The 16,575-nt window shown below is 40.0% G+C and overlaps 1 protein-coding gene and 1 long non-coding RNA gene across 4 annotated transcripts in view; one reads left to right on the top strand and one right to left on the bottom strand.

The window, feature by feature from the left end:
- The first annotated feature begins 1,062 nt into the window (after positions 1 to 1,062).
- LOC106947401 (uncharacterized) lies at positions 1,063 to 5,641 on the top strand. Its single transcript, XR_001424976.1, has 2 exons — positions 1,063 to 1,288; positions 3,281 to 5,641. It is a non-coding gene; the product is annotated as an uncharacterized LOC106947401 (long non-coding RNA).
- Positions 5,642 to 6,346: 705 nt separating this feature from the next.
- Positions 6,347 to 16,575, bottom strand: part of pax5 (paired box 5) — a 61,771-nt gene continuing 51,542 nt past the window's right edge. For all 3 annotated transcript variants that reach the window (XM_015032386.1, XM_015032388.1, XM_015032387.1), the window contains exons 9-11: positions 14,819 to 14,905; positions 14,152 to 14,238; positions 6,347 to 11,772 (exon numbers count right to left, since the gene is read on the bottom strand). In XM_015032386.1, coding sequence (XP_014887872.1) covers positions 11,690 to 11,772; positions 14,152 to 14,238; positions 14,819 to 14,905 — 257 coding nt within the window. In that variant the 3' untranslated portion in view covers positions 6,347 to 11,689. The remainder of the gene's footprint in view (positions 11,773 to 14,151; positions 14,239 to 14,818; positions 14,906 to 16,575) is intronic.

The raw sequence follows: 16,575 nt of genomic DNA, 5'->3' as shown, positions 1-16,575 counted from the left end.
TGCGGAAGGGTGGAGTTGCGGAAGGGTGGAGGGGTGGAAGGGCGGAGGGGCGGAACGGTGGAGCGTCTGGAGGAGTGGAGCAGCCGAGGAGCGGAAGGGTGGAAGGGAGGAGGTGTGGAGGGGCGGGGCTTCCATTGGGCTCTGTCTATGGGTGTGTGGGCTCTTGTGGCTTGTTGTCTTGGTTGGGGGATTTGGCCTGGTTCTGGCATGGTTGTTTGTCTACTCCGGTTGTTAATAATTCTGGGTCCTGGAGGGTGTTGCCTGGGTTGTGTTTGTTGTCCTGTGTTTGTGTTTTTTGTTTTGTCTATGTACAGGTTATGGTGCTGTGGATCTGGAGCTGGCTATTTCTTCCTTGCCATCCCTCTCTTCACGCCTCCTGGCCTCCACAGTGTGCTGCTCTGCTGCTGGATTTCTTCCTATCCTTATCATGCATAATTGAGTTCAATTTTGCATCTTGTCACTTACACACCCATCATATATCAATATTGTTGCTAACTTTGTGTTTTGTGTTTCCGCAGGACCTAGGCTTTGTGTTTGTGTCTCTTTTCTATCATCTTTTTCTTCGGCCAGTCGAGGCAGACGGCTGCCCGTCCTGAGTCTGGTTCTGCTGGAGGTTTCTGTCAGCTCAAACTGAGATTTCCTCTCCACTGTCGCCATGTGCTTGCTCAGGATGGGGGATGTCATCAAATTGGTTTATGACTAATTTGATGGGGTTCGCCGAGGACCCCTCCGGGGAATCGTCACCTTAACGTGGTGGAGGGGTTTGAGTACTCCAGTGATCCTGATGGCTATTATTATCTTATTTTATCGTATTTTGTTTTAATTTTTGCCATTAGAGACCTAATGGTTTCTAATGGCAAAGATGGCTTCAGGGGAGGGGTCAACCAAGAACGATTCAAATACTGTTTTCCCAATCAAATAAGAAGCTTTCAGCAGATATTTTGTTTAATTTTTCAGAAGGTTTATTACCATTTCTTTTTTTCCTCTTCACAATGAAAGTAATAAAACAAAGTTATTTGTTGAGCTAGGAGTCTTAGTTAATTGTGAGTTATAGCAGTTGTTTTCTAAGTCTTTATGTAAAAGGTGGAATGAAGGAGGGAGGGAGAAGAAACTGAGAACATCAATGAACGGTCCTTCTTGTGCATCTGTGCTGTCAGAGACTCTCTTGCAGAGACAAAGGAGGTTAAGACTTAGGAGGCTGGACTCTCTCACCCATCTACTCCCTCAGCTCTGACAGCTCTCCCACCGAGGCCTCCGGACACATGGGCAGCAATTCTCCCAGCATACAGTGTGTTAAGCTCTCCTGAATCCCATCTCCTCCATGTGTCTGCTTCCTCTTTTTTCCCGTTCAGTCTCCTAGCCTTGCTTCAGTTTCTCTCCTTGTTTTTCTGTTCTTCCTCTTTTTCTTCTTTCTTTCTCTAATTGGTCTCCTCTGTGTTAGCCTAGACAGGCCTATTCATCATAGCACTATCCTTAGAGACAAACCCTTTGGGAGCAAAGGGGAGATAGACAGAGTCAGACCAGAGGGCGATGGGGTCTGCCGCTTGTCAAGCCACTTCCATCCTCTTTTTTCTCCCGTTTCATCCCTCTCCTCCTCCCTCCCTCGTCTTTCAGCATACAGTAGCGATGTCAGTTTTTTTGTTGAGGGTGGAGGAGGAGGGGGAATGTCGACACATTAGTTAGGCTATTAGTTCAACAAGCTGCTTCCATGCCTGTCAATGGTCCGACATCCATTCACACACACATACATACACACAAACCAAGATCTGACATTTGTAGCATGCAATATCTGTGAGTGATGGGCTTTGAGTGATGGGCCGAGCAGCAAAAACATGGAAACCCGTGTCGTCACTTCAGACTGCTCAGAGACCCTCAACACAAGCTCTTTGATCATGCCCTGCTCATTAGTACAACTGTTTTGTAGCTCTGTGAATTGTGTAAGACAGAGTGATCATGAACACGGATTGTGACGGAAAGGACAATGAGAAACATGTAGAGGTTCATTGTGGGAGGTTCAAAGGCCTTCTGTGAAAAGGTCAGAACAGATTTCTTTTGCTTTATGTGTGTCAGAGATCTGAAAAAAAAAAAAAAAAAATGAGCACCATGATTATAGAATGAAGAAAACACATGAAAATTATACCCATCATAAAACTGATTATCAAAATCCTGTAATTTATTTAGTTTGGTTGAACATCCAAAGTGTTAAGTAGGAAAAGAAAGCAAAGAGTTTGCAGAACTGCAAATGCAAAGAAAGTCATGAATATGTCGTCTCATTTCACTCTTTGTTCCTTTTCCTCTCAGTTATTTGTCGGATTCTTTCTGCTTTGCCTCCTGCTTAATTTATATCTCTTTTTCTAATACATCTTCAGCATCTCTTCCCATTTTCTCTCCTGCATGAGGTCCTCTTCGCTAATCATCTGAAGCCCAATTATACTGAGTTGGACCCGCACCTCCTCTCTACAGGGGCTCAGGAGGGCCAAAATATACAGACGCTGACTGACGTTAATTTGCATGACTTCTTGGCCTCCATAAGTACCGCTGTTGTCTGTCTTTGGCTGTTTCATGGGAAGCCGTGTGAGGGGGGAGATGAAAGGAGGAGAAGAGGTAAAAGGTGTTAGCTGTTATGTAATCTGAACCTACAACAGGAGCGCACAGAGAGCAGAGGGTGTCCTACTGCTTTAAACAAGTTCCAAATTAGTGAGACGATTTATATGACAAATGATACACCAGCTCACACTGACATTGTTTGTGAATATTTGGACAAACCACTGAGGACGATTCTCTCTAAAAAACATGGGCATCTGCAACAGAAAGGTTGAAAATGAAAATAATGTCATGGCTCAGGCTGCAGGTTGATTGTAATGTTTCTATAGAAAATACAGAGAGCTGAACATAAACAAATGTCTGAAAACCTTCATGAACTAAAGCAATGGTATCAATAAGAACAGCATCACATTCTTCCACTATGATTTAAGTGATAAACTCCTGCAGACGATGACAACTTTAGGTTGAGACATAAAGGGAAAGCATCCTTTTCTTACTATAATTCTTTAAAATCTTAGTTTTACATTTCTAATCTTTGTTCTACTCAAAGCATTTTCATAAAAAAAATATCATGTTCCAGACAGAGTAAAATTACGAAACCTGTTCCACTGGTAGCTAGAATTAAATAATTTCACTGAGAATCTTTTTGTAGCAATCTACCCGTCTCTGAAGCCTCTGTCTTTCTTTTGTCAGGAATCTGCATTGTTGAGGCGTGGTCATTCTTCTCTCTGTTCAGGAGCTGCTGGTCTCCACTGGAGGGCAAGCCGGAGATCTGGACCTGCAACTGATGGCTCACAGGGCAGAGCCCGAAGTTGAACCTGTTCTGGTCATCAGCAGGAGGATAAGAGGAGCTGACACTCTTCACCGCGTCGCTGAACTAAATGTGTGAGGTTTAAACAGACTAAACTTTCTTTGAATTGAAGATGTTAGAATCCTGTGCTCCTGATCTGATATGCCTGTAAGATTAGCTATTTTAGAAGACAGTTTCTTCAGTTTGTATTGCTCAATTGCAATAGTTGAATTCAGTGATATTGTCAATATTGCTATAACATTTCTGTCTGTTCAAATATAGTTAAAAAAAACAAACACACAACCTCCCACATTGTTGCTTTTTTCCTCTTGATGAACCCCCCACCCCCATAAAAACAAATTCAGAATGAAATCATTACTTAACAACTTAAGATGAGCTTAAGAACATTTTATTTGTTTGGAGCTTCCCAAGTATTGATTGCTGTTGTAAAAGATGACAAAAACGAACCACATATATGCCAGAGACAACAACAAGGACTATTAAGCTTTTTGTTTTGTCTTTTTTCCTGGTTGTTGTAACCTTGATGGTTGGAATACGGATAAAGTTAAAAGGTCGTCTTCAGTGTTAATCCTCCACCCTGTGATGCATTCTTCCACACTTTTACAGGGCATCCGTTTGTTGGCAAAGAACCAAAGTAAAGTCACACACACACACACACACACACAGGAGTTGTTTCTGTTTCAGTGATCTGGGCAGACACCCAATCTGCGGAGAGCAGCGCCTATGTCTCAAGCTGGGGATGTGCTGTTTTCTGTGTGTGCGGCGTGTTGTTGCCATGTCGTGGCTTGTGTCCTATTATCACCCCTCTCCCACTTCCTTCTCTCCGAAGCACAGACACACACACACACACACACACACCGCCTCTCAAAGACTCGGCCAACAGCCAAGACTGCAGCACCGGGAGGCTAAACTCACTCTGATTTGTGAGGTGACAAAAAGGAGGGAAAGAGATCAACTGTTCACTTTTGTGTGTTGCAAAGAAAAGAACCAACATTTAAGTAAACGCCTAAATGTTGATCAAATAACTCTCTCAGAGCATTTAACTTCCAAAAAATTATTTTTATTCTGAAGGACCAATAAAATTATGGCAAATATTTACAAATAGTTACTTCTCAGTTTCACATTACTGATACATAAATGGAATAATTCACCAACAAACAGTCACTCTGGTGGACAGATGGACAGGTACACAGACTGAGTATGAAGAGATGCATCAAGCAGACTGTAATTCAAAATTTCACAGTAAAAATCAAAGCCAGGAACTTAAATAACCATAATATAACCATGAAAATAGAAAACATAAGCCTTTTAACAAAGTCACCATTTATTTCCGGCTTTCGGGATAAAACCAATTACTAGTCGGGGGCAAAAAGTAAAACGAGGGTTGTTGAAGAGAAATCAAGTGATATGATATCTTTGGCAAAGTCGCACTGCAGTAAAATACATTCAAATATTAAGACAACACACGACACACAGAGAGAAAAAACACCAAGATTTGTTTGCAACTACTAGAAAATTGAATAAAAAACATACACATTTTCATAAAGAAGCATTTCACTTTTTTTTCAAACCATCCCCTCCAGAATATTCAAAGGCAATACTTCATTTTATGTATCTGTAAGTCTTTTCTGCCCTTTCTTATGTTTTTGTACAAGAATCGAATATTTAAAACAGGCATCACAGGCTTTGGTGAATGTTAACGGATATGTTTTCTTTTAGTTGTGTTTGTATTTTGAAGAAAGGAAAATATTGAAACCAAATTTATTCCTTGTCTTTGCATCACAATGTATTTCTGTATTCCTGTGTTTCTTGTTCATACTTTTTTTATTATTATTTTTAGCCAAAAACACAGATAGAAATATCTCCTCAACAGCCTAAATAGGAAGCCATGGACACACACACACACACACACACGCACACAAGCATACACACAAAATCAACATAATATTAAAACAACTCCAGATTGTTACACAAAAGGCCACAGTAAGGTGAGAACTCATGTATCTATTTCTTTTCTTGATTGAAACAGCTGCTTAAGTCAGGTTTTTGTAGGCTGATTCGTGCGCATTAGTTCTCTTCCACAGTTGAATAATATAAAGATGTAGGGAACTCTGTAACGCTTCAGTGTGAGATCTGTCTGAAGCCTAGTTATATCAGCAAGCATGGAACAGATTGTGCCACTAATTGCTGTCAAGATGTGATGCTGAATTCCCCTCTGGTTTGGGATTCATATTGAGATACAGTCGAGCAGTGCACACTTGGTGGAAAATCATAATTTAAAAAAAACAAAAAAAAAACAACCTGATTTGCATTTATTTCTGCCTCTGATTTGACTTGGAGCTGGATTCAAAATAACGGATGTTATCTATTTTAGAGAAGACTGAATTCAGGGCTGGAGAAGTATTTTTGTTTGATCTGAAGCAGGTTTTGAATGTTTTTTTTTTTTAACCCTCTTACAGAGATGTAAAAAAGTATTAGACCCCTTACAGATTTAGACTGCTTTTGCTTTTTCGTCACACTTAAATATTTCAAGAATTTTTTATACAAACATAACTTGAATAAAAATAAAAAGAAGTTTTTGTTAAATCACAAGTTAATTGTTTTAGCCACATTTTTTGTCCTTTCACTAGCCAAGCTCAAATGCTTAAACAGAACCTGAAAGCCAACAGGAAGTCGGCTAAAAGAACCCCAAAAGCAAACTTCTATCCAAGCAAACTTTACTTGCCAAAGAGTCTAGTCAGCATGAAGTGGTGCGTACTTTAACAATGTGTTTATGTTGGAAAACCCACCAATGGGGCTTAATTAGAACAGAGATTAGTGGGCTATGCTTCCTCCACTGAGATGTAAAAAACTCAGTGGCAGATATCCCAAACGCTTGAAGGTATGGTGAAACCAGTTCTGAGGTTTTGCCATTTTGGATTGCTTTTTTCCCTCCATTAATTATTAAACTACTTTTTGTTTTAATTAACGTCATCTTTTTATGATCTGAAATATAAATACGTCAAAAAATAAATAAATGAAAAGCAGAAACAGGAAATCTGTAAAGGAGGAAATTATTTTTTATAGCACTGCAAGGGGGAAGATCTGATCTAAAAGATTGCTCAGATTTTTAACAGAGCTGTCTGATGAAACAAGGAGAGCTTTTTAAGAAAGCTGGCATGCTTGAAATCACCACACAGTTCTGTGATACCTTATCCTGGTGGTGTGGCAGTCCTACAGGAGGACAGCAGAGAAGTGAAGTGAGGAAGATGAGCGCATGAGATATGATGAGATTAGGGCCGAGGAATTCGGGGGGGAGGGGGGGGGCAGGGAGAGGAGAAACGGGACGAGCTTGTGATGGCACAGCAGGTTTGGGCTCACCTGGGGAACGCAGGGGAACAAGAGGAGGGGCGATCACCACTTTGCAGAGGACAAAGGGAGGGAGAGAGTGCGTCTATACTAATATTTCTATAAGCATGTGTGCGTGCGTGTGTGTGGCCTCTGCCCGCCACGCTTTCTACAGTCACTACCACCCGCAATGACAAGTCTCCCAGTCAATGTCACAGCTGCAAATCGAAACCACTGCTGGTCAGAGACGATCCTTTCTCTCCCCATGTGAACCCGTTGGGTCAAAGCTGTGGCAGGAGACGCTGTTTCACTACGAGACGCAGAGTTAACAAATAATCCTGTTAACGCAAAAGGAAACAGGCGCCAAGTTTAGCTTGTTTGAAGCCGTCGCCCCATAAACGTGTGAATGTAAATATTTTTTGATTAACTGGCTGGGTTGTATCTTTTGTGTGGGTTAGATTTGTATCTGAAAAGAAGCGGGTGTTTTTACCTGTGTGGCATCCATTTCTAATGTTTTATTCAGCATTTCTTGAATGTGAACATTTCAGTCACAGATTCAGGTCAAACCCTCTGTCTATAAGGAAATATTCATAGAAATATTATAACTCTTGATAAGTTTACATTGTGTTCCTGCGCCATTGTACAAATCTGCACACGATATTAGTACTTGTTCTCCTCTTGCAAGACAGCATTCTACAGTATTTGGGGTGACCTGCCCTCATTTTACATACAATACATAAATATTTCATTTGAAACAGTCTGGGTTGAATGTTAAAGGCTTGTTCACAGTTTCTGATTGTTTTCATTAGGATCATTAAGATGACAGACTTTTTGTGAAGTGATTTGATGCTGATTGACATCTGAAGAAATTAGAGTTTTGCTAGTAATGATTTTAGCTGACTTAAATATTTCTTTAAGCTGTTAAGATATATAAAAAAAGGCATTTAATATGAGATAACTTCATCTTTGTGGGCTACATTGACAGCTTCTGAATGTTCTAGTGTAAAAGTAAGTGGAGTGCAGCTGATACAGCTATTGATTCACTGATTGATCTGCTCTCAGGTCTACATCAAGACAGCTGCCTGATGTTTACAAAAGTGCACATCTTGGCAACTTTATCAAAACAGACAAGGGAACATTAAGTTTTAAGTCAGGAGTGAAAGCGGTTAAAATACTGACAAATAAGCAATTAAAATTTTTCTGAGCAATACGCTGCCATGTATTTCTAGAGATGGTAAAAGAGAATGACGTTTAGCAGGTCTGTGATTGAAAACACACATTCATTTCCCTCATCTAGGACTCAGACTGTGGTAGATCAGTTGTAGGCGTGGAAGGTGAAGCTTTATGCCACTGTCAAGAGGTTTGTTTGAATTTACAAATGCAGATGTCAAGAGTATTTTAATAGATATAAGAGACGGTGAGGCCAATTTTAGTTTTAGCGTCTCACGTTCAGTAAGGGGGATGTCGACATATATAAAACCAAAGGCACTGTCCTTGTTTTCAGCTGGTGTGGTTCAGTAATGCCTCAGAAGAACTGAGAGAAAAAGACAGAAAAAAGGAAAGCCAATAGCTGAGAGGTGGGCCAGCAGGTCAGCTAGTCCGCTGCCACAGAACTCTTCTTTAGCGATGTAGATTCAGAACTTTTACAAATGTAAAATGATCAAATCTAATACTATTTAAAACAAAAAGATCAAAGAAAGGGTACAATTTTAAAATGATCTTGCTTAGCAGAGGTTCGTAAACCTCTATTTTGTTCCCCACTGCAGATTTGGTGTTTACTAAAACTGCACAGCAGCAATGATGAACTATAGCGAGCCAACCATGATAAAGAAAGGAAACCAAGGATTTTGTAAACACTTGCAGATAACAGCTGAAACCACAGCGAGTGGCTTTCAGCTGTTTGCTGTTTTCATGAGTAAAACTTGTACTCTGAAATTTGAACGGGAATAAATAAAATGGTTTTCTGTTTCACTGATTTCTTTAAATCTTGCGAACAAGGAAGATGTTGCCCTCACCCTCTGACATGTGTGAAGAACAACACACTGATTTCAGATCAACGCCAGAAGGCAAGTCTATCCTATTCTAAACGTGATGGGTAAGGCCTCAACCCTGGTGTCAAGCAATTGTCGCAGCGCAGAAGTGATGTAGGGAATAAAGCAAAGTCAACTTGAAAGAAAAGGAGAAACCTTTCACGGATTTTTTCATAAAAACAAAGCTTTATAGGAGTTCTTTCAGTATCTCAAACAACACAAGCAGTCAGAAAGAAGGGGAGAAGAACTCGATAAAAACAGTGATTTGAGTCTCTTTGTGCTTTTGTCAGCCAATCCACAAGGGGGAGCCGTCTTTGGGGAGTTTAAAAAAAAAAAGTAATCGACAGCACAGGAGAACCAGAGAGAGAGAAAACAAGGGTTGATTTCTGGTTCTTGATCCGAACATTTGCAGGAGACACCTCTGTCGATTGGTGCCAGGCAACAAACTATAAACAGGAAAATCTCAGTTTGATCACATTTATAAACAGAGACTTCTTATTGTACTGAAGGTTTTTCAGATTTCATTATTAACTGCATCGTCATCCACATCATATTATCACTATTCTAGCACATGACACGATCATAAATCACAAGTGTTTACTCTCCCCTAGGAGTGCAGCGCAGAAAAACCTCTGAATATATTACTCTGTGTCTCCTCCATGATAAATAGCTCTTGAACAGGACTACAAAATCTTTGCTGGGGAGGTAGGATAGCACCTTAATGTACAGTGACAACAATAGGTGGAAAAGCTTTTGGTTTCTTTGAACAGTTCATATAGTGGAGGGCTCAGATTTTAGGTTGTGCTTTATTGAAATTCATGTATAGTGCTATGAGAAAATATTTGCCTCTTTGCAGATGTCTTATGCTTCTGCTATGGTGTCACACCTTAATGTTTCATATCATCAAACATTTTCTCATCTGATTTAAGTACAGACACAGAAATCCTCAGAGACAGTTTCCACTTTTCTTCAAACCAGTCCAGAAAATGTTTCCCTAAATTCCCAGGAAAAATCAAGATGCCTCGCCGGCCTTTGGGTTTTTTTTTTTTTTTTATTACAATTTCGCCACTGACTCTTACTGAGGCAAGCCAGGTCTGCAGAAATTGTTCTGGTTTTTTGGGGGGACCTTATGGTTATGGATGAACGTGTGAGTAATTTTAGAAGGCTGTCCACTCCTGCGAAAGTTCATAAGTGTTGGATGTTTTCTGAATTTGTCAACTGTCCGAAAGACTTATAAAATTGTGTTGTGGCTCTGGTCAGACTGAGAGTTGTCAATAACTTTGTCTCTTATCTGTTACTTTTGCTTTACATTGAGGTGTGATTGGAGAATGCCCGATTTCCTGATTTTACAGGTCCAGAGATTTGGCTGATTAAACTGAACCAAAACCAATTTGTTACATCACAGTGAATGTAAAATTAAACGGGGGTTAAATTAAATTGCGAAGCTGGTTTTGATGGCTTTCTTCTCCTCAATAAATACATTTGTCGTTTATAAAGAAAGAAGCAGAAGACATCTGTAAAGGGTAAACACTGTAGCTGTCTGATGTCATTTGCGCCACTTAAATTCAAGCATGGATCTGAAGGCATGGATAAAATGAGACAGCCTGAAACTTAAAAAACAGACTAATTTTTCACCTGGTTATCTGAAATATTGCAAACAATAAAACAATCTCTCAGCATTCTCCTTTCGGCCAGGTCAAAACTGGGTAAAACATTGGCATTTATGTCAGGAAAAGAAAGAGGTCAGAGGTTATTAAAACTTTAGGTTTTGAATCTATTAAGATCTCTGCAGTGCCTTCACAAGCAAGTTTGATTCTAACCTGTCTGCACGTTCGGTGTACGAAAATGCTGTTGTGCACATGATGTGGGGAAGCTAAGAAATGCTTCTGGTTTACCAGTCAAACCATTTCCAAGCAAGTGAGTGCTTGCCATCTTTGGCATCGGTCGGCCAGTTCTCTAAATATAACCATGTTGTGAGGATGCAGGTTTTATTACGTAATAGTGCTGATGTCTGCCAAACCCCACCATTAAACAGTGACTATAGGTGATGATGAGCTAATCAGGCTGCACATTTGATACGTTTTTACTGAGTCTTACAACCAGAAAGCTAAAAAAATGCCACTTTGGGACACTAACTCCAGCCTCCTGGCCAAACTTTCTTTACAGGGCAAAGTATTGATACCCCTTGAACTTTTTAGTTTTTTTTTTTTTTACATTACAACCTATGAGGATGCTTATCAGTAAAAAAAAAAAAAAAAAGTAATTTTCTTTTCCTTCACGGTTTGTGGTTGTAACGTAACAGAAAAGGGTATAAATACTATTGCCACACACTTCCTTGTGCTCAGCTGGTATAAAAGGCTCAATTAAAATAAAAAGTAGAGATAGAGGGATGGCAAACTTCTGCCATAAAAAGATGTTACTCATTTAACATTGTGTTTCTAGATCAGTTGTGTTGAAGCCACAGAAAACAAAGTAGAATAAACTCATGGAGGATTTTGGTCTTTCAGATTTATGAGGATTGGATTGTCTTCACTCCACTGCAGCATGGCATAGAAAATTGATTGATGTCAAGTCATAAAAAGTACTGTCTAAGAAGGGATTTGCTCTGATTTGTTCAAATATATAGCAGTCTCGAAGCAAAACAACTAGCTTAACTTCTTGGGTTTCATGAATGGAAAAAAAAAAGTCTGAACATAATGTAGGAGGGTCCAAATTTGTGATGGTACATTTAATAAAATGTTTTCTGTATTTGTACAGTAATGTACAACCAGGCAGTATTGTTTTGAAGCCAAGGTGTGTGTTTGTTGGTTTGGAATCAAATGAAAAGCAAACATCACTGATGTCAAAAGATCTGAAAAACTCCTTCTTGCCTCAGTCCTTTCTCATACAGGCAGGTTTTTACTGAACGGTGCTGGTGCTATCCATTTATTCCTCCCTGGTCTTCCTGCTCTCCACCCTTCTCTTCTTTCTGGAGGGGTCAGTGGCGATCGTAGGCGGAGGCTGTTGCAGTGGCAGCAGGGCCTGCTCCCCGTGACGTTGCACTGTAATAATACGGTGATCCTGCACAGAAACACAGACGTTACATTTCTTTCAACTGTCTGAAACATGAATAATTCAAAATTTAAGAAGAAACTACATAATATTTCATTCAAAGTTTGATATAATATACAGATATTTGTAATTAACGTAAAATGCTTCTTCAGGATACAGTGTGTTGTTTTGCAATGCAGATGAACCAATTTTCTCTTTTTAAATTTGTATATATTCGCAACAAATGCTGTTCAATTTGCTTCTTCGCCATTTTCGTGCAGATTTTTATCGTTTTTCATGCACTTTACACAAGATCTGTCTTGCATAAAAAGGAATGAGAACCACAATACTTTTTTCAGAAGCTAAAATATAAGATATATACAATAAAATAAGATTAAGTGTGAAATTTAAGAATTTTTATCATTATTTACCTCCTCAAGACGTCAGAACATTTGACTACCAATAGAAATGAACTGGTACAAAATGGTTGTTTCTGGGTATAAAAGGAAAGGAGGCTGGGATGAAGTGGCAAAGTGTGGGTTCAAAATAAAGAAATGAAGCACAAATTTATTTTTTGACTCAGCAGCAATTCACAAATATCAGTAAAGAGAAAAACAAGGTCGTACTTTGGCAGTGTAAAAAGTTAAGCATAGTAAAAAGAAAATTAAGCCTCAATTATATGTCAGTTCTAAGATTTTTATTGAATAACTGATCTGGTCTTCACAACAGATTCTACAAAGACATTATTAAACAAAATAATACAATTTAAATGGGGTGTATTCACTTTTTTACTATGAATTTATACTGATCAAAAAGCAAAAAAGTAATTTATTTTCATAATTTATCTTTTTTTCTTACCTATTAGTAATCGGTTTGTCAGTAGATATAGTGACATCTACTGACAAAATCCTCAAACTGCATGTAACTTATAATGTAAAACAAAAAAGAATCATTTTTAATTTGCCCCTGTGTTTTAAATAACTTGTCTTGCTGAAAGATCTCTTGTTCAGTGCAAAGGTATTATTATTAACAGATCTTTATTATTAACAGATCCCTGTATTTCAAAGACTTGACAATGCTGTACACTTAGTCAAGCTTTCCAGGGCATTTAGAAGAGATGTTGTCCTATTTCATTTAATTTTTTTAAAAATAATTTCTCTTCAAGTGGAATTTTTCCTCCAACTGAATGAATGTATTTAGAATAAATTCTTCTAATTCTTCAGAAAGATTAATTTACTTTTAGTTGTTGAATTCATCTTTATTTCAAGAGTGGCTAATGCTGAACCATTGCCTCCTTTTACCGCAAATGACTGCAGAGAAACAAAGGAGCTTTATTAACATCCACTGCATCAAAACAGGAAATGAAGGCGTGCTACATGTCTCCAAACTAAGTGCAGATACTGGGATTGTTTTATACTTTTATGATGTTTGTTACAATAATTCTGATTTAAATTATGGTCATAAATCAAGAATTTTACAAGAAAACATATATATTGTAATACCTTAAACCTTTTTTCACCATCTCCAGCTCATTTCTCCCCCCCACCCCGGACTTCGGTCACAATGTCATCATGCTCATGAATCTCAGTAATTACGTTGGACAGAGTCATTTCTATTACAGATAGGAATGATGGTTAAAATGACAAAAATATGACTCGCTCTGTAATAAATCTGAATTCTCTTTTTAAATGCAGAGTAAATGTGAAATGAGTGGCTTCAATTTTCTGCTAAGATTATATTTCAGCGCGGAGCGGAGCAGTGAAAGGCAGGCAAGAGATGACATGAGCTGATGAGGCTAATGGCAGAAAAAAATAGTCTCTCTTTCACGTATAACCAATAGATTGGGCTTGACTTTCTTTCTCTCTCGGCGGCTCCCCCCACGCCCCCCCCCTCACAGAGATACTCCTCTCACCGTCCAAGTGACAGTCCAAGTTGACACGCCAAGTACAGCTCTACCACCACTGATCCCTTGAGTCTATTCTCTCTCCAGGGAGGAGGTCAATTCAATACCATAACCCCAAGAGCACACACAGAAACCCTCTCCCTCTCACCTTAATACACACACCTGTCTCTGTCCCTTCCATCAATCAGAGCAGCTGAACGCCGACAGGTTGTGTCTGTCCACAGGTAATCTCGGGAGCGTCTTTGGGGAAGTGAGGCATTAAGTCGAACTGACAAACTCTTTAGTCCCACTCTAGATTTTAGAAACCCTCTCCCCTGGTTTTACTTTTAAAACAGGAGATTTACTCATTTGGCATTTCGTTCTTTTTCTCCAGCTTTGGCGTCTCCAAACCTGAATCTCTCGTTCTCCACACATTCTTCCATTGGTTTACTCCACTGAATTTGCTTCTCATCAACTGCTTGCTTATGAAGTGACTTTTCTCTTTTACTCCCTCTCTTTCCACCTACCTTGCATTTGTCCTGCCTGACTGGTGAAGAGACTGGACGAGCAGCCGATCTCCGTCCCCAGGAGAGACCCATAGTCCTGCTGAAACACTGCAGAGGGATGGAGGGAAGCAGGAAAATTGATGAGAGGAAAGGAGAAGGTGGGAAGGACTCTGCATGTCTTCGTCGTCTTAACCGTGTGGATGGTTTGCTCAGGCTGATGTGTGTTTTAAGTTTTCTACCACACATTGCTCTAGTTTGGTCTCATCCAAGCAGATCAACTTCTTCCATATGTTCGCTGTGTCACCTGCATGACTTGTTGCAAACTGCAAAGGGGACTTCTTCAGGATTTCTTATGACAATTGTTTACAGACTTCACCACCTGAGACCAGATCTCTACAGATACTTCTGAATCACCAGCGGCCTCTCGGCAGCTTTTTTGATTACAAATTCAGTTTACAATTCTATCATAAAACCCACTTTCTATAACCTGCTGTCCCCAGTTCCTCACTTCTCTTCTCTTCATCCTTGTATATGAAGAATATTGCGAAAGATTTTTACAATCCACTTCAGTGTAAGAGACAGTAAAGGGAAGCTATATAGCCATCGGAACAAGGGTTTTGGCAAAATTAAATGACATTCAGTAGCACATTTATTCATATTTGCATATAAATATTTGTGATATACCAACCTAATAGGCTAGGGTTTGGAAATCTCCATGATTCATTGTACGTGGAATACTGTGGGTGGGAATATGGACTTCCAGAAAAATCTCCCCCTGAAAGAAAGCACAAAACAGAAAACACAGTATGTTGAGAAACAACAAGGAACTGAACACAATAACTACAGTGTTCCACGTCTTTAACTTAGCTTGGTTTAATTATTTTATCTTATGTTATACTGGTTTAGCCTGTTTTAGTTTAATACATCATGTAGTTTAAGGTATTTTTTTATTAGTTTAAATTAGTTTAACCAATTTAGTTTAAACTATTTTAGCTAAGTTTTAATTTCACACTTATGTTTAGGTTATTTGCTTATTATGGTTTATAGCTCATCCTGACTTTTTTATATTTTTGTTTAGTTTAGTTATTTCTCATACACACTGAACATGAACCTCTATCCCGTCTTCCTAACACACTCAGACTAGTTGAATGTGTCTGAGTTGGAGAGCTCAGTCAGACTGCAGCGGTCCTTCCACCCAGTGGATGATAGGTTAGCTTTTCTCCCTCATTTACTACTCACTGTCTGGGGTCTACTCTTCCTCATGTCTTCTCCTCCCTCGCCTCCTTCCAATCTTTTATCTTTATTTTTCTCCTTTCTCCTCTGGTCCGCCTGAGTACAGACCACCCGTCACCCTTCACATCAAAACAACATTCTCCTCTACTTCTTCCCCCCATTTCTCTGTTGACTTACTCTCCTTTTCTCAGTCTTTTGCTCTTTCTTTTATTTTTTTTTCCCTCCTGAACCATCCCTCCTCCCAGGGGATCCCTCTCCCATAGCTGACAGTCACAGACCCTGATGCCCCCTCCCTCCGTTCTGCCTCCCTCTCACCCCCTCCAACCCATTCCTCTTCCCTGCCTCTCGTTCTGTCGGTTCTGCCTCAGTGCTTTCCTACACCCCCTCCGAGTGTCAGCACCCCTGCTGCAGAGAGAAGGAGACAGAGAGACGGAGTGGGAAGGGGAACAGCAGAAGAGAGTTGCTTGCTTAATGAAGGTATGATATTAGACAGAGTGAACAAAAAGGAGGATAATTTGGCAGAGGAGTGCTGAGATAAAGCAAAGCTGGCAAGTCAAAGTTTCTAGATTATCTCTTTCAACACTTCTAGCCAGCTCATGGAGTCGGCTTTTAAAAATTCACTGAAGAGAAACTTCAACGGCGACGTTAGCTGTGTGTTTTCGTGCGCGCACGTTTTCCTTTTTGCGAGTGTACATTTAGTTGCGTCTGTCAGGTGGGGGTCTCAGGATGTGGTCTCCATGGCACCCCCGGGCGCGAACATCCTCTCCCTTGTCATCGCCGCGGTGACGGCGATGTGTCAGGTTGTTTAGCAGACGCGAGACGGAGGGTAGAGAGGAGTAGGGAAGAAAGCTCAGGGGTCTCCCTGGTGTAGCTCGGTGTCAAGGTCGCACACACAGACACTGTCAAAAACAAACACACAAACAACGGCACGCACCAGCCCAAACACACACTCAAATATCCTGTCAAAGCCGAGGACAGCACAGTGGGACAGGGCGACAGGGTTACCCATCTTTAGACGTGCTGTTCCTACATGTCCACTGAGACTCAGTGTGTACATCAATTCATGGATATGTGTGTATGTGTGTGTGTGTGAATGGCTGGGAATACACAGAGACAACAGCGTGCAAACAACATTGTTTTGGGCCTTGTGTTTCCATATTTCCACAGCAGTATCTTTAACTGCTGTGGACCACTCACACCACCGCTCCTGGT

This window comes from Poecilia latipinna, unplaced genomic scaffold (assembly GCF_001443285.1).
Source record: "Poecilia latipinna isolate Pla-1442-1.1 unplaced genomic scaffold, P_latipinna-1.0 Scaffold237, whole genome shotgun sequence".
Taxonomy (NCBI): domain Eukaryota; kingdom Metazoa; phylum Chordata; class Actinopteri; order Cyprinodontiformes; family Poeciliidae; genus Poecilia; species Poecilia latipinna.
This window is presented reverse-complemented; position numbering and strand designations above follow the sequence as displayed.